Source organism: Populus trichocarpa, chromosome 18 (assembly GCF_000002775.5).
Source record: "Populus trichocarpa isolate Nisqually-1 chromosome 18, P.trichocarpa_v4.1, whole genome shotgun sequence".
Taxonomy (NCBI): domain Eukaryota; kingdom Viridiplantae; phylum Streptophyta; class Magnoliopsida; order Malpighiales; family Salicaceae; genus Populus; species Populus trichocarpa.
Window position 1 is genome coordinate 13216642 of NC_037302.2, and position 21761 is coordinate 13238402.

The following is a 21761-nucleotide window of genomic DNA, read 5'->3' on the forward strand; positions in this document are numbered from 1 at the left end:
AATAATACAATGAACTGATGAAAAAAAATTACACTGTGAAAAGACAGAGTGCACCTCTATTTTTTATAGATTAATGTTGGTGTTCGGGTCAGTTTATGTATATCTTAATTGATCCTACGAGTTCTAAAACTAACAAGGCATGAAATTAACCGGACAAGAAATTTTTGCCCTAAAATGTTTTTTAGATTAAAATATAATTATATATAAGATCTAGTTTTAAAAACAAAAAAGAAGCAATTTTTATAAATTTATTAAAAATTCAAAAAACAATCCTAACAACTTCAAGAAAAAAAAGGCATGAAAACTTCCTCATAACAAAAACGTTGTAACCCAAAAAAATAAAAAAGAGAAATAATAATAATAATAAAGAAAGCAACACCATCACAGCAAAGGGGTATTCTTGTCCATATAATAATTACGGACAAATAAACGTATAGAGAAGAACTTAAAACTTTTTTACAAATTCATAAATGTGTTTTTCTTAACCGTTAAGACTTAATATCTCACAAATACCCATATAAATCACCTGTATTTAGTATTTACACACTGGCTCGACACTGCTCTGTCTTTGTCTCTCGTAGAGACGAACATAAAAACCAGGCAGAGCCGACGGCAACGCCTAGAAACAGAGAGAGAAACTGAAACACAAACGAAAACATAACATGTCCTGTAATAACAGATCAAACCCACCATTGTTTTTTCTCCTAAGCTTTCTTTTCTTTTTCTTTATCTTTACTTCTTCAACAGCAACTCCCAGTTCTTTAACTTCCCAGTTTGAATCTTTTTCCGTTCCTGGTAGTTCATTTATTAATTAAAGATTTTTTTTTTGTCTAAAAATTATGATTTTTGTGAAAAATATGAAATCTTTATGTGCTTTTTTTTTTTTATAACAAGAGTAATTTGTTTTTTTTTTTTGTCAATGTAGATGTTGTGGTTGGTGGGAGAGAGAATGATGGTGTGGTGGTTTCATGGGAGATAAGGAGGCATCTTGCAGAGGAAGAGAACACAGCATCTTCTTTGATATTGGCTGCAAAGAAAACAAGAAGAAGAGACCCTTTAGAGAACTTTAAATTCTACACTTCTGGTTACAATATCAGCAATAAACATTATTGGGCTGTGAGTTCTTTCTTTATTACCTTTTTCTGGTTTATTTGACCATATTAATACATTTTCTTGTACTGATTGTCACTTCAATGATGCAGTCTGTTGGTTTTACTGCGGTTCCATTCTTTATCTTAGCTTTGGTTTGGTTTGTGATATTTGGACTCTGTTTGTCCTTTATCTGCCTCTGCTATTGCTGTTGTCCAACAGAGCCTTATGGCTACTCTAGAGCATGCTATGCCCTGTCTCTCATTTACCTCATCCTCTTTACCATTGCTGCAATGTAATGACCCCTCTTTCTCGCTTTGGCTATGTGTTTTGATTAATAATTTTATGACACCCTCAATGTTCCTCTGCGATTACAGTGCTGGATGTGTTGTTCTGTATACTGGTCAAGGGAAGTTTCACAGTATTACAACACACACATTGGAGTATGTAGTCAATCAAGCAAATGTTACTGCCAAAAACCTCAGGCATGTGTCAGATTATCTTGCTGCGGCTAAGAATACTGGTGTAGAGTCAGTTTTTCTGCCACCCAGCGTCCAAAATGACATTGATAGCATTCAAAAAAAGATCAACTCCTCTGGTACTACTCTTTCCAGCACTACACAGGATAATTCAGAAGGCATACAAAATGTTTTGGATAGCATGTGAGTAAAAGCTCTTAAAACTTCTTCTGGTGCTTGATTGGTTTTGGAATTTTTCATAATTGCTCTTATTTTTTTGTTGTGCATTGCAGGAGACTGGCCCTCATTATCCTTGCTGCTGTAATGCTTGCTGTGGCATTTCTTGGATTCTGTAAGTGTTATTTTCTTGCATTAGAGGTGCAAATTTATAAATTGTTTGATTTATTATAGCTAAATTATTTGCTTATATTATTTATATGATGACATTGGTTGCAGTATTCTCCATTTTTGGGATGCAGTGCCTTGTTTACTTGTGAGTGACCTGATTTTTGAGCCGTTATCTGTTAACTATTTTGAACTTGAAAACAAGTACATGTTATGGTTATGATTTGGCCAATTTTACTGTTTAAATTCTGTAGTCTGGTGATCCTTGGCTGGGTTCTTGTTACGGGCACATTTATTTTGTGCGGTGTATTCCTTCTCCTTCACAAGTAAGTTCTTCCTCCTGTTCTTTTTTTATTTTTAACTTTTCTGATATAGGGTCATAAAATGCATAAAGGATTTTATGCTTGATGTTTATTTTTTTTAAAAAAAAGGTGTGTTGAATTAAATTTATGTTTTGGATGCTTTGTGCACACATTCTGGTGTATAGATGCATGCATATACACATGCAAGCACACACTTGTGGTTGTGTTGTTTCATTGTGGCATATAGAGCTTTCATGGTCTTAATTGTTGATGTCCATACACACTCGCAAACACTGTTTTAGTTGTGTTGTTGCATAACTCTGGCGTTTAGAGCTTCGTGATCTTAATTGTAGATATTCATAGCAAACACACTTTTCTAGCTATAATTCTGATGGTTGTCTTTTAAATGTGTTTCTGAGGCATTATGAACCCATTGGTTGTGGACTAGAAGTTTTAGCATTGCTGATGTTAATAAATGGGTCTTTTATATCTTGATCTTGGGATCGTCGAACCTCATTTTCTGTCGTGTCACTCGTTGAGCTTACAGATAGGTAAAATGATTCCATATAATGTCATTTCCTGGCAGAGTCAGATTGAGAATATGTCTAAAATGATGCACTCTTCTTTTTCTACATGTACATGGGTCTTTTAGGATTATTTTTCCGCAAGAATAAGTTTCCATTAAAATTGGTACTTGGAGTGGAAGATGATAAATAACCTACAGCCACTCATATAAAGAGAGAGGAAGAAAGGATTTGAATAAGTAGTAGATATCAATAATTAAAAGCGCCAACAAAACTTTCAAGAGTTCTCTCACTTTGTTTTGACAACTCCTGGGCTGCATCTTTTGCAGAGGGCTGAAGACTGAATGAAAGTGGCTGGTGAGAACATAAGAGAGAATTTGATTCTCACCTCCTCAAAAGATTTGTTGCAAATAATTCTAGGAAAAGATGAATGTACCTATTCAGTGCGCAATATTCTAGGAAAATCAATAATTGGATTTCTCAGGCTGAAAAGCACAGAAACCACAAAGTAGGCCATTTTCAGGAGAAGCTGTTCAATATTGGCCAAGCAAAACTACTTTGAGTTCGCATGAAATCTTGAAAACGCACAAGGATTCAGCTTCGATAGGTTACAAAGTGACAGGCTAACTTCTTATATCCCGGGCACTTCTCTAGATTCTGTTATTTAAGGTTTTAACCAATAGATCTTGAGCTATCAGCTCCTTGTCTGAACATTGGCTAATCACTCTTCTTCCTCTTAGTTCATGATTGTATGGAGTTCATCTGTACATAGTAGTCGGTCAATCTCTCTGAATATTTGGGCTGATCAAGAAATATTCCTGAAAACCATATGATTAAGAAATTTTCAATCCGGCTTTTTACAAGGAAAAAATGCCCTGTAAGCTATGGAATCAGAAGGCTTTGTTTTCTAGTGAATTTAAAATCTGTACGCGGATAGGAAATTTATTTCCAACTCCATAAGAAACAAGCACACCTTAGGTTTGTAAAAGTAATTTCTGTTAAGATCAGGTCTAATGAGGCTGCCTCTTGGCACTTGAATAACTTTACGCCTCCAAAGTACCACGGTATCCTGTTAATTGATCTACGTAGTTGGTTGAAGCTAGTGTCATATAAGATCACTATTTTAAATGGTAACATTATGATTCGAAGCTGTCTTTAAAACCAAAACTATCATTTTTCTTAAGCACGTTGACACTCTTGCACACATGCATGTAAAGAGATACATTTGCATTGTGTTATGGGAAACTTTCATCTCTTGCACTTTAAAGTATTGGACTTGGAAAATGTTTGAAAATGACTATTCTTATGATAGTACCACAGGGCTTCTATGTCAGAATCAGTGTTTCTGTGCTTCTTTTCTGAGTGCGTCCCTAAATGTGTTTGTTTGTTTGTTTGTTTATCTGCTAGCGTGGTTGCCGACACTTGTATTTCTATGGATGAGTGGGTTCAGAACCCCACTGCCAAAACAGCATTGGATGATATAATCCCATGTGTGGACAACGCAACTGCTCAAGAAACCTTGAGGCAGACCAAGGAGACAACCTATCAACTTGTCAATGTTGTTGACTATGTAGTTAGCAATGTCTCCAACCGAAATTTTCCACCCCAAGCTGGAGATCTATATTACAATCAATCCGGCCCACTGATGCCTGTTCTTTGCAACCCATTCAATTCTGATTTTACAGATCGTAAATGTGCTGCTGGTGAAGTGGACTTGAGCAATGCTACCCAGGTAATATATGTGAACATGAAAAGTGTAAATAGAAGGGCTGAAAGGCATTTTATTTTATATACTGGATTTGCTGAAGATTAAGCTACCAATAATCCATCTCACTAGCAGATGCCATATTAGATTCAGTTGCTAGTTATAATCATTGCCCGGAATGTATGTTTGTCAACATCATCGTTTTAGACGATGTTTAAATTTCCCAGTCGTGCAAAATCCAAAATCTTACTTGGCCTTCTCTGTTTAACTTGTGGTGCCAGATTTTTAAAGTGAGATTTTGGGGGCAATTTTCTTGTTTCAGTATATTTATGTGCTTTTCAATTTTGATTAAGATTATAAAATCAGTTCACGACCTCCTCCTTAGTCAGCTTCTGCTTACCAATTTTACCTGATTTGTAATGTATTTAGAGTATGATTCAGAAAGGCTTACTGCTTTTGTTTTCTGTATCGAGCAGGTGTGGAAGAATTATATCTGTCAGGTTTCATCATCTGAGATTTGTATTACACCCGGTCGGCTTACACCCAGCTTGTACAACCAGATGGAATCTGCAGTAAACCTAAGTTATGGGTTGAATCGTTATGGTCCGTTCTTGGTTAACCTGGAAGACTGCACTTTTGTGCGAGAAACATTCACCAAGATCAGCCATTCTTATTGTCCTGATTTGCGGCGATACTCACAATGGATATACATTGGGCTAGTAATTGTATCTGCGGCAGTAATGCTGTCACTGATCTTCTGGGTAATTTACGCAAGAGAGAGAAGGCATCGTGTATATACCAAGCAGTTCATGTCCTCATTGGAAGGCCCTGGCAAGGCATCGTGAAGATGCCCTAATCTAGTTACAAGGTTGCTAATTATTTCTAGTCCATATCCTGGATCGCTTGCTATGCGGATATTCTTGTGCATTATGCTAAGCATCCTTAGGCTGGAGTATCGTTAGTGCGTTACTAAGTACAGATCCTTTTCTCATGACTTGTAGTTTCCTGCCTTTTTTATTTTCGCTTGTTCTAATGGAATCTCTCTTGTGGAGACTGTTTTTTTGCGTAGTGTCCTGTTTTAACTTAATACAGACCGAGCAAGCAGATGTAAAGATAAGTTACTTTTGCCTGAGCTGGCAAGTCCTTCAGCCTTTTCAAGTCGTGAGGCCCAAGCCATCATTTCTTGCACAACTGGAATATTGAAAGTCTTGGGGTCATGTCTTTAAATAGCTGCAAGATACAGGAAAACCATGCCATCATTTCTTGCACAACTGGAACTCATTTCCTTGACAAGATAAGAAGAAGACACCATGGGAAGGATCACTGACCTCTGTGCATTCTATCTATATCTCAAAGCCGTTCAATCAATGATCCCCAGCTCGAATTCATTTCCTTGACAAAAAATCAGTAGAAGCTAAGATCGAAAAAATCAGGACATAACTTAACACCGCTACTATATTGCCCTATGGACTAACGAATCAACATCAATGAAAGCTTTTGATCTATCCCCTAGCTGGTACTACCACCCCCACACACAAGCACACTTGTAAGACTTTGAGTGAAAGTAAAAAAGTGGGGTCCTTAAGCCATGCCCATCATCATCGTAAATAACAAATTATAGAGACTCGTGAACAAGTTTTTTCGTGACGCTTTGTTACGTGTCTGAATTCTGTGTTGCTTGCTAAATAAGGACGGTAGGTGTGGTAGCAACTGGCTAGGCAGGTCCCTGCTGGGATTAATCGACATGGCTGGATTGCCTCGCTCTTGTTGCTGTGGCACATTGCCGACATCGATTTGCTCTGTGTGTGAACCCACACGACCGACGTAAAGCATGCATAGTCAAGTTTAAAAGTTAAAACCAATTCTTGTCTGGCCAAATTTGCTGCTGCTGCTCCGTGTGAACTGGTTTAAAAGTATGAAGGCCTAAAGCTGGCTTATGGCTTGAGGCTTCATATCTTTATGGCGCCAAATGCAGGATAGCACTGATTGCAAAAAGCATGTATCAAAATTGAAATCTCAGTTGACAGGGCAATTTAATTCGCTAGAGATTCCTTGCTTCCCAGACAAGTCTAATTCGTATTCAATGGTTTGGACGGCAAGACCAATCTTGTACCCTAAACCTTCATAATTGCAGCAAAACAATCAAAAGGACAAGAGGAGTGGTTGTTTTGGCTTTTGAAGCGACAATAACAGCGCCTGAGACTTGAATTTGAAGTTTGTTCCCTCTCCAGAAGAAGAGTGATTTTTTTCAATTATATTTAATATTTATTTGGTATTGTGACGTAGTGTATTTTTAAATTGAAAATAATTTTTTTTTTTTTATGGCTTGGAAAGCTTAGGATGGAATAGGATCCGGTCAGGTGAACCAAGCGTTTTAGTATCAAAATATAATTTTTTAGGATTTCTTTTTTATTTCTTACACTAAATATATTACGATTATTCAAAAACTCCTAAAATAGCATTAATTTAATATTTATTCAGAAAAAAAATACTTTGTAAAGTAGATTGCAACTCAAAACAAACACATCCTTATAAAAATAGTAGAATGAAAGAAATTTTTAACCTCAATTCTTCACCGCTTATTTTCATATTTAAATTTTATTATTTTTTGTGCATTTAAAGAAATTTACCAGTTATATGTTGGAATCTATATTTAAAATAAAAGATAAAGCATTATTATTATAATATAGTTATATCATAATTAATTGTTGTGAAAGATGAAAAGAATAAGGACAAAAATAAATTCACAAACTTAGATCATTCATTTTATAATCCATTGAAGGAAAAAGATCATCATATTATTTTTCTAATTTGATTATCACATTATTTTTGGATTTAATCTTTTTATTTAATTAATTTTGTAATTCATATCTGTAAAATTTTAATATGTGTGGAGAGTACGGATCAAGAGCTGGGAATACAATCCTATTTTTTATTTGTTCAATAAGAATTTCGCTTGGATTTTGAATTACACAGCGCAACACACTTTTATATATATATATATATATATATATATATATATATATATATATATATATATATATATATATATATATATACTGTTTTGAAAGTAACTTTAAAAAAAAAACGTTAAATTAATAATTTTTTAAGAGATTTTAGTTTGATATTATCTATAATTTAGTATAAAAATATAAACTATAATTATTTGACAATTAGAATTAAAAGTTCTAGATTTAAGTGATGTGCTGTTTTTTTTTAAATATTTTTGTTCTGAAATATATTAAAATAATATTTTTATTATTATTTTTAAAAATTTATTTTTAACATAAACAAATTAAAATGATTTTAAAATATTAAAAAATATTAAAAATTAAATTATTTTTAATATTCACACGTTAAAATAATCTAAAAACACAAAAAATAAAAATAAAAAAAATTCTTTTTTAAAAAATACTTTTAAAATACAATATAAACATGCTATTAATATCTATTACGTTCTAATCAGGAATTTCCTGTGAGTTGCCGTGGAGTAATTGTTTGGAAAAACTGACGGACTCATCCAAATGTAATGTATTATCCAATGGATTAAGGGGTTGATTAGTAACACTAAGATATATCTTCTCTTTCTACAATACCCAACAACATCTTACGTTATTACACTAAGTAACACTTAACCAGGTTGTCATTAGTACCAAATCAAAGGTCATTAAGTCCAAAGGAGGCTATAAAAGTGGCCATAAATCCTTCCATAGGTTAGCTTACCTCACAGGAGACAGGATCCTAACAGATTCGAAAGAAACTATCTTATATTACATTATTACATGCATGGCATCTAGAAGTGGACCTTGTCCTAAGTCACATACACAGCAAGCAACCAGGACATGCCTGTGTTCACCCACCACACATCCCGGATCATTCAGGTGTGGTCTGCACCGGGATTCCCTTAGGGTGCCTGCCAGATCAAGAATCGGTCGTGCTGGGTCGAATACCAAGGGGGGATTGGCTTTGATTGCCAAAGCAAATTCATTCAAGGCAATCTTGTTACAGATTATCAAGCCGTCTAGTCATGATCTTCACAGGAGGAGGGATTTCCAGCCAAGGCTTACCAGGTTTTGCCTAATGAATGCCAGTAGAGATAGGGTTGCTTGTTCTTGATCTTAGTTTTGTTAGATTCAAGAAATTTGGTAGCTTTTTTGTAAATTTTGTTAGATTAATTAGATCAGGAGATTTTGCAGTTGTTCTGGTATGTATGTATATATGTATGTATGCGGATTTATGTACTTAAGGTTAATTAATTGAGTGCCAGGGAGTCTGATGCATCAGGAATTTATTAAAAATATGGAGCTCTAAGATTCGTACCAGAATTAATAAAAATACATACGCATAAGTCCACGCATTTATCAAACGAAAGCAGTTTTAAGGACTGTCTGTTTATATATTTTTTTTATAAGTATTTTTAAAAAAATTAAATTTTTTTTTGTTTTAAATTAATATTTTTTGATATTTTTATATCATTTTGATATACTGATATCAAAAATATTTAAAAAAAAAATAAAATAAAAATTATTTTAATGTATTTTTAAGAAAAAAAACACTTTAAAAAACAATCGTTAACACACTCCGAAATACCCCTAGAAATATTTAAGTATATGTAGAATCTTGGGTTCGTTAATTTCTTGGGTGTACAGTAGAGTTTGGTTAGCGTTCTAAGATAAATTAATAAAGAAAGGATAAAAATGTTTTTGATTGGAAAAACAAAGAAAAAAACATAAAATAAAATAAATGTCTTTTCAGTTATTAATAAAAAATACATGGGATATACAATCCATCTTTTTTATATATCTTGAAATATTAATCAAACATCAACTCACATATATATTCTAATATTATTAATTAATCAATTAATACATAATGAGACTTTTATAAGTGTAATGAAGATAGAGTTAACAGCATGACAATTGAGTTAATTAATAGCAATCCTTGTCCTCATTAAGATTGTATATATCACAGTTGGAAGATTCAACTTGCCAAAATACCTGCAGGAATTGACCGACCTCTTACACTTGCAATTCTAACCCTAATACATTGGAATTGGTATCGATTCACTGGGGTTCTGATGAACAACATTCACCGGGAAATTCAATAAACCATTTCCAACCATCTAATTCAGATAGAGTAAATATTGAAGATTATAGAAACAGAAGTGAAAGAGAGATTAATTAAAAGGGAAATATGCCAAATTTATCTACATACGATACATATCTCCATACTTGAAATTAATTAAGCTTGAAATAGAGCTTGTAAATCTTTGATTTTTCATTAGAGCTTGGGCGTATCACATGGAGTCCTCTTCAAAAACGAGTATCATCAATTTAGTCCCTTGTAGATGATGATGGACCATCAAGGCCAAATTAAGTATCCACTATCAAATTGTACTTGGTTATTTGAAATTCTATAAATTAATAAACCGAATCCTGAATGACGTTCTTACACTTGAATACATTATCTCTTATCAAACCTGGCTTGCTCGCCTTCAACTATGATGGCAAAACATGCATGCATTCATTAAATGAGGATAGCCATACATATCTTCTAGAGATTGATGATGTTATCATCGATAGTCATATAGAATCTCAAAACCCAGAACTTATAAGATATTTTTTTATAGTGATATGTTGTCATTTTGATCTTTTTTTTATCTCCAAATAGTCCAAAACTGTAGATAGTAAGCACGGTGATCATCATATCCTTGCATGAACACGCTTTGCATGAACATGCTTTCATGAATTCATATTCTTTTTTAGATGAAGTCGAAGGCTTGATTTTCTTTTTCTTATTCAAATCTAAATATTCTCTGCAGTTAGATAAATACATACATAATCTCACAAAACTCTCATCGGTACCAAAAGTCACCAGCTTTTTTTTATAAAAAAAAACACCTTATTTTTGTAGATGTTACAACCATGTAAGCCCAACCTCCTGTGCCTTCTAACCTATAACAATATTAAGAAAATCATAATTTTTTTTTAAGGATTTTCAACTATCTCATCACATTTGATTGATTGTTTTTTGGTAGGAAAAGGTGTGGTACTAAGTTCCATTTTAAGTGAGACTTTTTCATGATACTCCGTTGTGCTACAGAACCCTAATGTCCCACACTCGCACTTGATCCTTTGACAGCTAAAAATGTGCTGTCTAAGGGCTACCATTGATTTAAAATGCTTAAGAAACCTGCAGTCACTAATGTGCTGTCTAAGGGCTACCATTGATTTAAAATGCTTAAGAAAATAGCCCTGCACTAGTCACTAATTTGGAAAGGCAAGAAGTTACTTGGAATTAGAGGTTTCAAAAGGGGGCAAATTTCATTTTAAGAAAAAAAAATAGTGAGTTATAAGGTTATAACGAGAGATCCAAATGAAATCCTTTTTATTATATAAATATATAGTATAAAAAAATATAACCTTGAATATACAATTTATATGGACCAATTCTACTATATTATAGTGATTTATTATACATTTATGAAAAAGATATTGAAATTTATTGCACATACGAAAAAGTGTTTTTTATATTGAAACATCATTTTCTGGAATTTTTATTTTTTCTCTTTTGATTTCATATGTTTACATGGTTGAAAAAGTCTTCATTCCCATTTGCTGTATTTTCCATGTCAGGGCGGGATTGGCTGCCGAAATCAAAACAATGGCTTCCTTAAAAACTGTACGCTGTCCCAAACTATGGTTATATTTTATAAAAAGTGTAGCAGCCACATTAAATAAGGCCCTACACATGGCTCAAAAAGAGTACCAAGGACTAGTTCTCTTCCACAATAAATATTCAGGGTCAAAAAGTCAGATTGATTTAAAGTTTGACCATTGAAATGTTAGAGAGGAAGCATCGAGTGACAAGCTAGATATTAAGAGACGTTTGATAATGAAATAATGTTAGTTTTTTTAAAAAAATTTAATATATATTAAAATTATTATTTTTATTTTTTAAAATTTATTTTTAATATCAACAAGCTAAAATAATTTAAAAATATATAAAAATTAATTTGAAGTAAAAAAAAATTATTTTTTTTCAAAAATATTTTTAAAATCCTTATCTTCTTTAAAGAATTCGTTTTTTTATATATTTTAAAATTTATTTTAAAAAATATAAAAATTATTTACTTTATTTTAAATTGATTTAACATACTAATATTGAAAATAAAAAAATATATAAGGCAGTAAAAACCTCCAAAAATCATGGGCTTCCACACCATGTGGAAGAATATCACTCTTCTTCTTATGAATGCAGATGCTGTAGTTTTCAAAACCAGTTGCTGATGCTTGCGAGCAGATTTTTTAAGTTTCCTGCCAAGGACCACAGCTAGCACAAGTGGGATGGTTGCGTGCCATTTGCGTGGAGGTTAAACTATTCCATTTCTAGACAATATATTTGCCATCTGCATAAAAGTTAAAGAACTACTAGCTCCTTCAAGTTGTTAAAAAATCATCTTTAATTACTTATTTACTCTATAATAAAAAAAAAAGGTTTGTCTTGAGTAAAAAGAAATATACTCAAACTTAATTGATTTTTTTATAATTATGATAATTGGATCATCGGCACCTATATGCGATGATTAAGGCCACTATGATGATCAAGACAATCTCAGAGCCTATAGAGACTTACATGGTTGTTAATTTTAGGATTCGTGAGATTAATCGAGTTATATGCAAATTAGTTCGAATATCCATGTTAATAAAAAAAAAACCTAAAAAAATGTTCAAAATGATAGAAGAATTAAGGAAGAACTTGTTAAAGAAGTGAAAACAGAACAAACCAATATTATTAATTTCGTAACATAATATGAAGCTAAATCAAATTATCTTGATCATGTCCAAAACTTCAGTAACAAGTGGCATGATTAGAGAAGGGATATTCTCGACGCGTTTTTGCAAAGTATCTTGCATTCACTCATGGACGGTTGTATCTTGTCAAACAAGCTGAATTGAAAGGGAAAGAAGGAGAAATATCTATACCAGAGGAAACAGGCGCATATGTTTGACCCTATTTCTAGTTTTTATATGCATGGATTCCCCTCGTTAATTAAGTCTTCAATGGCTCCAGTGGTCTAATTTGGCACATATATATATATATATTGGAAGAAATCAAACTAATAATTAATATATATTGAGGAAAGGAAAAGGGCAGTTCAGTGTGGGTGGCTGCTGAGGGGAGTTGCTTTACGACTGGTCTTGCTGGTCCACCCATGATGAAAGATGGTTCTATATTGACGCTGGTCAAGACCCACATGGTGCATGCAATTCTTCAATTTTATTTTATTTTTATCAATTGAAAAAATATTTCTGTTTTCGAATCACATACAGCCTTAATTACTAGCTAGTAAACTTCTTACACCCTTTTTACGAGCTCTTTTCATATAAGAATTATTTTTATGCTTCTTTAAACGTGACCAAATCCCTTCAAATCTTCTGGATGGTATGCATCTGGAGGATGAAGATGAGTTTTAATTAATTAGGTTAAAAGTATGCTTCTCCATGAAGTTCGTTTTCCTTTCGATTCCCTCAATATTATTCTTTTGAGGCACTTTACAAGTTGTGATGGAGCACTTGATGAATCCAAGAGATAAGATTTCCCATCACTTTTTTAAATATATAGTTGATGAGATCTTTATAGCAATTTAATCTAACAAAAGCGACGTATATATGCAACCAAATGGTCCAGCCAAATTGCCACCAATAAAGATCTTCTTGGTAGATCCCTCGCTATATATAAATATATATTATAAAATGGTGATTTCTCGCTCTTTTTACTGAAATCTTAAGGGTTAAGCTCTTCAAAGTTGCTTTTAAATTATACAAAATGCTTTACTCAATGATGAATTCGAGTAAAGTGGTAAGAAAGATGGGTATTGTTGAGAAAACGATCATCAATCATAAAATATTTCAAAATTCAAAATTAATAATATATTAACTAGATATATAGTTATAAAACAATTCATTTTTTTGGTTAATAACAAAATAAAATACAAGGACGTATCTTTTTTTTTTTTTATTAACGTGAGTATTCATACCAGTTTGTGCGTATCTCAACTAATTTCACGAGCTCTGAATAATGATGATCATATTAGTAACTATAATTACGTATTTTTGATTTAAAAGATCGTGAATCGATACAATCCTTTTTTTTCATTATATAATATTATCTAATGATGCTACGCACAATATATGAAATGGAAGATAGCTAGCAATGAGTCATGCTGCATGAAGTCGAGACATCTTTTTACTAGGGCACACACAAGAGTTCAGAAAACGAAAAAGAAGCATGACATAAAGTGATGAGCACTTCCTCCATTTCTATTATGATATTATACTGCATTTATCTGTTGATTCTGCTGAGCAAGCAAAGATAACAAGAAAAGCCTCCTTAGTGGGTCAGTGACCACACAATTGATATAAAAAATTAGAAATCGGATATGATCGGATAGATAAAAAAAAATTAAATTAAAATGATATTGTATTAAAAAAATATAACTAGATTATGAATTTTAACCCGCTGAATAATTCCAAATTAATTTTTTTATAGCTAGCATAGTCTAAGAATGGATTGGTCAAAGTCCAATAATAGTGAACAAACCATCAGCGGCCGCCAGAAAACAATGCATATGGCCTAGTGGTTTGGGTTTGATTTCCAAAACCCAGTGTCCCTGACACGTTGTGCCTTTTTATGAATTTAATTAATTAATTGACTACATTAAAATAAATGATCTCCAAAACCCAGTGTCACTAAAATAAGAGAGTTCAGTTTGTTGACACGACTCTAGTCAAGAAAGCCACCCATGCCATGAAAATGTGAAAATAAAAATACAAATAAAAATATATTGAAATTCGTTGTTTTATTATTAAAATCTTTAAATATATTTTGAACATGGTTTTATTTTATTTATTATTTTTTTAGCTTTCAATTTCATAAAATATAAATATATTGTTTTGATTTTTTTTATTAATTTAATTTAATAATTATAAAATATTTTTTCAATAATTAAAGTAAATTTCTAAAAAAATATACAAACTAGTATAGATCTAGAATTACTAAATAAAAAAGAAACAAAGCAAAAAAGAAGAAGCACTTTCGTCAGAGAGACAGGGACGAAGGAAAGAGAGAAGAAGAGTTTCCCAAAATGTACGGTACTTGTTTAGGAAATTGTATCGCTTGAAAGTACAATTTTTTGATATAAAATTAATTCTCAAAGATGACATTATTGAGTTTTAATTTATTAGTGTCAATGGGGTTGCCATATTGTTACTTATAATTCAAATTAAAAAAAAATCGAGAAATTTTGTATGCGTTGTTTATTTAAGAACTGATAGGGTTGGAGTATAATCTTATGGTGTGGCAAATAATTTTTATTTTATTTTCTTTTTTTATTCTAGTTTGGTTAATTAGTAAAAAATATATTGATGATGAAATTAAAAAAATATAAAAAAAACACTTAACTATTTATATAAACAACTGCAGCATGGAGTAAAATACGGTAAATACCAACAGTCCTCCCATTGAAATGGAGAAAGAAAAAAGCACATGAATTGGGAATGTGTTGTAGTTGGCTCAAGAATTTAATCATTGAGAAAGGGTAAATTTAACCCACATCCAAGCTAGCAGGTGAGAAGTTCTTTCCAGATAGATACAAATCTTCACCATAATCTCAACCATAATTATATTTGGTTGGAGAAATTTGAAGCATTAAGCCTTATTATCATTTGCTAGCTGTAATTTTCATCCTGTGCTTAGTGGAGATTAGCTAAACATCATTTCATGATGTTAATTATGGGCTTATTCCATGACCCCATGTTTTTTGTTCTTCAAGAAACCATCATCATCATTATTGCTGTTATTATTATTATTGTTATTATTATTATTGTTATTATTATATAACCATATGCTTAATTTTAATTCCAGGTATATGTATATGAACTCCTCCCACTAGAAAAAAGGGGCTAGTTTAACGGTAACCTTTACCGGCTAAGAACTTAGACTGTGGGCGCAGCTCCAAGTTACAAATTTCGATCATATACGTCAAAGATTATAAATGTGTCCATGGTTATCTCGTGAAGGTGTAGTTTTAAATAGCTATTTCATGAAAAATTAAATTTTTTATATATTTTATATTGTTTTAATATAGTGGTATCAAAAATAATTTTTTTAAAAATAAAAATTATTATTTTAATATATTTCCGAGCCCAAATCATTTTAAAAATTAATTATTGCTACACTTTTAAACACCCAAAATTAAAATTAATGCCGCGTGTTTAATAAGTTTATTTGAAATAAAAAAGGCCTCAATGGTTTTTCATTGTAGAAAAAAATAATTGTAATTTGTAAATAAAAAAATACCCTAAAACATAACCACGTATAACATTATTATAATGGCACAACTTCAACATTTAAATGTATTTATTGTGTTAGCTAAGAACAATAAATAAAATTATTGCCTCCTTTAGTTAAGATCATAAAGTAGCATGTGCAGAGCTTCTTCTAGAGACACACACGCCTACATTGTCCAACAATGCCCATGGATTTGTTACCATGAAACAACAGGCTGCTAACGATGCCCATGGAATTGCCTATATTTTTAATTATATAATATTAAAAGTCCCTCTTTTTACGTAATAATTAAATAATTTAAAATCATAATAATTAATTTTTTAATTAAATAAGACTTTTAGATATAATATAATCAAACTATACTAAATTATGTAAAAAAATAATTTATTCAATCATAAAAACTAACTAACATCAAGCTATTATACACGAGAATAAGCCCGACAATACGAATTGCTTCACTATTAAAATAACAATAGTAATATAAGAAAAAAAAATATTTATAATAGTAAGTGTATATATTAAGGCCTGTTTATTTTTTATTTTAAAAGTGTTTTTAAAAAAAATTGAAATTTTTTTATTTTTTTCTTTACTTCACATTAATATTTTTTAATATAAAAAAAAATTTAAATAAAAAATATTATTTTAATATATTTCTAAATAAAAATTATTTTAAAAAATAATCATAAACTGACGGCTAAATCATTCTTGCTGCCTCATCTTTCTGTTTATCTCCCCAATCCAAGTGGAATAAGTACTCGTATTTACTATTTACTGTTTACTGTTTACTGTTTATCTCCACGATACAAGTGAAACAAGAATACAAGCGGATAGACGCGAGTGTAAGGTGGAATGTAAAGCGCGTGTGAGAGTATCACAGTAGGAGACAAAGCCTTTCCAAGAACTGTCAGTGAAACGGATCAAAATTCATTGCTTTCTATTCTTTTTTATCGTTTTTTTTTTTTACCTCAGAGACGGAGAGAGAGAAAAGAGCCCATAGATTTGGTTCGGTTTCTGCTTTGAAAACCATTTGATCAGTTGGATTGTTTGTGTCCTAACTTGGTAACTAGCCCAACCATAGGTCTTGGTTAGGTCTGGCTTCGCTTTCAACACTGCACCTCTTACCAGTCGTACCAAGTTGTTTTTGCAGTCATGCCCCCATACTTTCCCTTTTCTTAAAACTAATCACTGATGATGTTTTCTACTTTTATGTATACTTTTTTTTTTTAGTAAGGGTGTCCGGGCCAGCTTGCATGTACTTCGACTAATCTCATGGGTCTTGAAATTAATAACCATGTAAGCCTGCAGTAGCCATTATATGAGCAACCACAGGGCTCAAAGCCTGAGACCACAGAGAAAGCAAATCTCTTGATCCTAAACTCTTACCACTAGGGCACCATCTAAATAGTTTGTATACATTTTTTATTATCATGGTTTGTGCTTGCATGTTGCCATTTTGTTCTACTCTTTGTTTTTGTTCACAAGATTTGGAATGAATAATCTAATTCAGGGAATTAATCCAATTCAATTTCCGTGGAAGTCCTATATAAAGGGAAAAAATCCTGTTAATTCCGTTATTGAATATTGGTATGACAAGGAGGAATCAATATACTGGAGAGATTTTCTTTATTATATAGTAATAAATTCAATGTTCTAAACTAATACATGGAGATTGAATGTTTTTTTTCCTTCAATGCATTGGAAAGAATTAATAAATACCATGATAAAATAAAAGAGATCAATTGTTTGTATAAAATGAATAAAACAACAATCTAAATTAATTTTATATGAATTTTTTAAAATGATTTTAAAAAAAATCAATCTCATGTGATAAAATAACAACCAATATATATTTGTATAAAATTTTATATGATTTTTTAAATTAATTTTGCGTTAGAGAAGGCCAAATTATTTTTTCTCGACATGAACATTAAAAATTAATTGTCCATAACCATGTTAATATTTAATGACCTAAAATACTAAAACAGAAGAAATCTAAAACATTCTTCTCTATATGTAAATAATCAAATGTGTAAGGAGTCTAGAGGAAAGTCCAAATTAAAATATCCTAAACCCCTCGAAATATCGCGAAATATCGAACACCCCCTTCCTCCCCTTCCTTCCCTATAAATACATCGCTAGAGTGAAGTTAGGTTTGCCAAACTCGATAGAAAAACAGTTTTCTTTATTTCCCTACAATCTTCTCCTCATCTCTCTTTACTGCAACCCCTAAGAACAGAACAACCACCATCAAAATGGCGGCCATGGCCACTGGATCTTCTAGAAGAACCTCGAGCGGTCCGGTTATTCGCTCTCTCTCTCCATCCGGTAGATTCCACCAGCACTTCTCCAGATCTCCGTCAGCTTCCGCCTCCTCCAGCCCCTTCGCTTACTCAAGTTCAAGTTTCATGTCTCGCTCATCAACTTTCTTCACCAGATCCTCATCGCCTACACGGGTTAACATGTACGGGCACTCCACACCGTCGCCTTCTTCATCCGTCCGCTTAAATGCCGTCTCTCCTAACCGCTCAATCTCCACCGTCAATCCTTCTCGGAGCCACAACCATCAGGTAGTGAGAAAACAGAGCACTCCTAAACGGACTTGCATGTGTTCGCCGTCTACACATCCAGGCTCTTTCCGGTGCAGCCTCCATAAAGGCACGGGGTTTGGCAGTTCTACCTCATCAAGTAATTACTCTTCAAACAACAATCGGCTGAATGCGAGAAGATCTGCCATGACCAATTCGCTAGTGAGAATCGGCGGCGTGGAAGGTGATTTGGTGAGAAGAGCCTTGGCCTCTTTGATCCGGCCGTCTTCTCACCAACAACGCCGGCGTACAGCATTCCAGTCCCGACCGAGCCGGCTTTCCGTCATGTCAAAAGCTGAGTCTTAAGGGTATGTTGGTCACTTCAAGTTTTTATTTGCTTGCTCACCCGACGAGGACTGGACTCAGATTGCAGTGGTGGCGCGTGGAAATCGGGACGGAAAGTTTTTTTATCGGAATCCGGTGACGTAACACAATTCGACGACAGGACTTTTTGAATATATAGATACATAACACATGGCTTTTGAGTGTGTATAGTTATCAAAGCTATATTATTCAGTTGCAAAATCAAGTCATTTTTAAGGACTTCAAAATTCTAACCAACAAAAATTAACAAATAACCAACTCTAATCTAACTTGAAAATTAACTAAACTAAGTAATCCGTTAATCAGAATTTGTGGATTTCATCAAACCATGTCAATTTCCCAGCTGTGAGTGGATTTTTCCGTTTGGACTCACGTTTTCTGTGAACTCCGTGTAGGGGTTTTTGTGCTGTGCGCGTGTTGTTTACGCCCATGATCCATCCGTTCACCGTATTCGTTTATGTGGTTTATTTTTCTTGTCGAGGTAAGGGTGTTTTTTATTGGTTAACTTTGCTGCTTCTTTTTTTATTTTTTTTATTTGCAGGTGTGCATTTTCACTTGCCGGGAAATTGAAGTGTTTATATTTGAGCTGGAAATTAAAAGTTTGAGAAATTATACTGGACAAGGACAAACCTTTGCTCTGCTTGGATTGGAGAACATTATTAATGATAATAATAATAATAAAATTGAAGTGGGTGATTAATATATTCAATTAATAATGGAAATGACGTGATATTATTTGGTCACTTGATAGGAGAAATTTAAATTAAATAATTATATCATAAAATGCAGATTCATTAATTTATGAAAAAAAAGATATTGAGATTTTTTCTCAATGAATATTAGAAGAAATTCTTGCTTGGAAATTAAGTCTTTTGAGGAAATGGAATTATTGTGAACAATTGCGTTTGGCTAAAGTACCATATAATTACGCGCTGAGAAATAAGAAAAGGGCTGAGAAGAAAACTGAAATGGAGAAAAAGGAAATGCAAGCTTGAAAATGGAGGGGAAAAACGGAGAAAAAATGACAGTATATTTCATGTAAATAATCTGCTAACGTAAGATTAAAAAGAAAAATGAAAATTGCAGAAGAATTCGTGCAAATTAAAATCACAGAAAAACGAAAAATACGTTGAAGAACATTTCTTTTTTTGTGGGAATACATTAATAACAATTCTATATTAAACAGCTGTTAGGTGAATTCTGGTCCTGGTGACAATATGCATTATATTTTTGAAAAATATTTTTTAATTAAAATACTTTTTATTATGTTATCGACACATAAAAATAATTAAAAAAATACATAAAAATAATAAGCTAAACATAAGTCTAGACTCAAAATGCTACATCCCTAAAAAAAAACATAGCTTCATGGAAGGTCTATGGATTATCTTTAACATTTAATTACGGGTGTCATTTTTAATATTGTATTTCTATCACCTTAACTAAAAATACAATAGAATTAATATAAATTAATTTTAATCTATGTGTTTTTTCATTCTAACTATTTGATATTTTTTAGGTTCACTTAAACCTATTATTTATAAGTTTTTATGTTTTTCACTTGAGTTAGGAATCATTACTCTTAGATCTGGTTTCTGTACATTTGAATCACTTATGAATTTATTTTTGATAAATTCAATACATATATATTCAACAATTACATTAGTTTCTAAATCCAAAAGCCTATAAACCTTTAAAATTTGTGCATAACCAACAAAAACACTATTAAGACCCTTGGATTCTTTTTTTTATATATATATAAAAAACTTTATAAAAAGCTACACACTCCCACATTTTAAAATATTTCAAATTTGATTTTCTACTATTTCATGCTTCTTAGAGAGAAATATTTAATTTTTTTAGAAGATACTCTACTATGAATATGACATTCAATATGACATCCAATAAGTAAAAGTTTCACCCCATAAATTATTTAGTAAATTAGTATTTAAAAACGTGGTTTTTTTGTGTGTTTAAATACTTATAAACACATTCAATTAAATAAAATTGATAATTATTTATGTAAATAAATAAATAAAATCGTTAACAATAACTAAAAGTAAAATTAAAAAAATTAAAAGTTAAATGTAAAACATATTATTTCCCCTATGCTAAAAAGACACATGTATTTCCCATATGCTAACACGCGAGGCCCATATTCTTGCAGTGTATTGATTTAAAAATTCATTATTAAGGTCAAAACATTCAAATTATCTTTAATGATTATGAAATTAATAATAATAAAAAAAACAATGTGAAAAGATGAAATCTCTCCTCAACACATGCCTTAATTTTTTACTATTCAAAAGGGCATAAAAGTTATTTTTCTGTTTTGTAAAATAACATAAAGACAAAAATACACTTGGCCAATAGTTTTTTTTTTTTTTAATATGGTGGTAAATAAGTTGTTTTAATTCAAAAAAAGTTGGAAAGATGAAAATAACCCTTCATTAATGGCTGGTTGATCTTTTGAAAATACCAAATCCTCCTCAAAATCAAGATCAAGGCTCTCTATATTTTTTTTTTCAAAGGACAAAATTAATTATTAAGAGCAAAAAGTTTAAACTATCAGAATTAATAAAAAAATTCATATGAAAAGATGAAATCACCCTAAATACATGCCTTAATTTTGTACTATTCTAAGGGCATAAAAATTATTATTTTTATTTTGTAAAAAAACAAAAAAACAGAAATACACCTTATCAACAATTGTTTTTTAATGAGGGGTAAATTTGTTGTTTTAATGTTCAAAAAAAGTTGGAAAAATGAAAATAATCCTTGATAATCCAGGTTTATCATTAGAAAAGATCAAATTATCCTCAAAATCAAAGTTTTTTAATTTTTTTTTCAAAGGATAAAATTGTAATTTAGTTGTCATAATGATTTTTTTTTCGGTGTCTATATGCAAAAACCGAACCAGATCGACTTTTTTAAAGTTTTCTAACCTGTTTTTATTGGTTTGATCTCTCAAACCGGTTTTTTTAATTAGTTTTAAATCAATTTTAGATTACCCGGTTATTTTGCTCTGGTATTATAGTGGGACTCGTTACTATGAACCCCATTGTCGCCTCCGAGAT

The 21761-nt window shown here is 31.7% G+C and overlaps 2 protein-coding genes across 2 annotated transcripts; both read left to right on the plus strand.

Moving 5' to 3' along the window:
- Nucleotides 1-512: 512 nt before the first annotated feature.
- Nucleotides 513-5491, plus strand: LOC7489486 (uncharacterized). The gene is made up of 9 exons (XM_002324545.4): nt 513-795; nt 926-1116; nt 1203-1384; nt 1467-1751; nt 1841-1899; nt 2004-2040; nt 2147-2218; nt 4126-4450; nt 4900-5491. The coding sequence occupies exons 1-9, from the start codon at nt 663-665 to the stop codon at nt 5266-5268; spliced, it is 1653 nt and encodes a 550-aa protein (XP_002324581.1). The 5' UTR covers nt 513-662; the 3' UTR covers nt 5269-5491.
- A 12439-nt stretch (nt 5492-17930) lies between these two features.
- Nucleotides 17931-18903, plus strand: LOC112324942 (uncharacterized). Its single transcript, XM_024589682.2, has one exon. The coding sequence runs from the start codon at nt 18028-18030 to the stop codon at nt 18664-18666; it is 639 nt and encodes a 212-aa protein (XP_024445450.1). The 5' UTR covers nt 17931-18027; the 3' UTR covers nt 18667-18903.
- The last annotated feature ends 2858 nt before the right edge of the window (nt 18904-21761 follow it).

Bases quoted from the DNA above. Each gene is read 5' to 3' on its own strand.
- LOC7489486 (XM_002324545.4), top strand. From the start codon at position 663: ATGTCCTGTAATAACAGATCAAACCCACCATTGTTTTTTCTCCTAAGC. The intron at 796-925 runs GTAGTTCATTTA...TTGTCAATGTAG, and splicing joins TGAATCTTTTTCCGTTCCTG to ATGTTGTGGTTGGTGGGAGA. The intron at 1,752-1,840 runs GTGAGTAAAAGC...TGTGCATTGCAG, and splicing joins CAAAATGTTTTGGATAGCAT to GAGACTGGCCCTCATTATCC.
- LOC112324942 (XM_024589682.2), top strand. From the start codon at position 18,028: ATGGCGGCCATGGCCACTGGATCTTCTAGAAGAACCTCGAGCGGTCCG.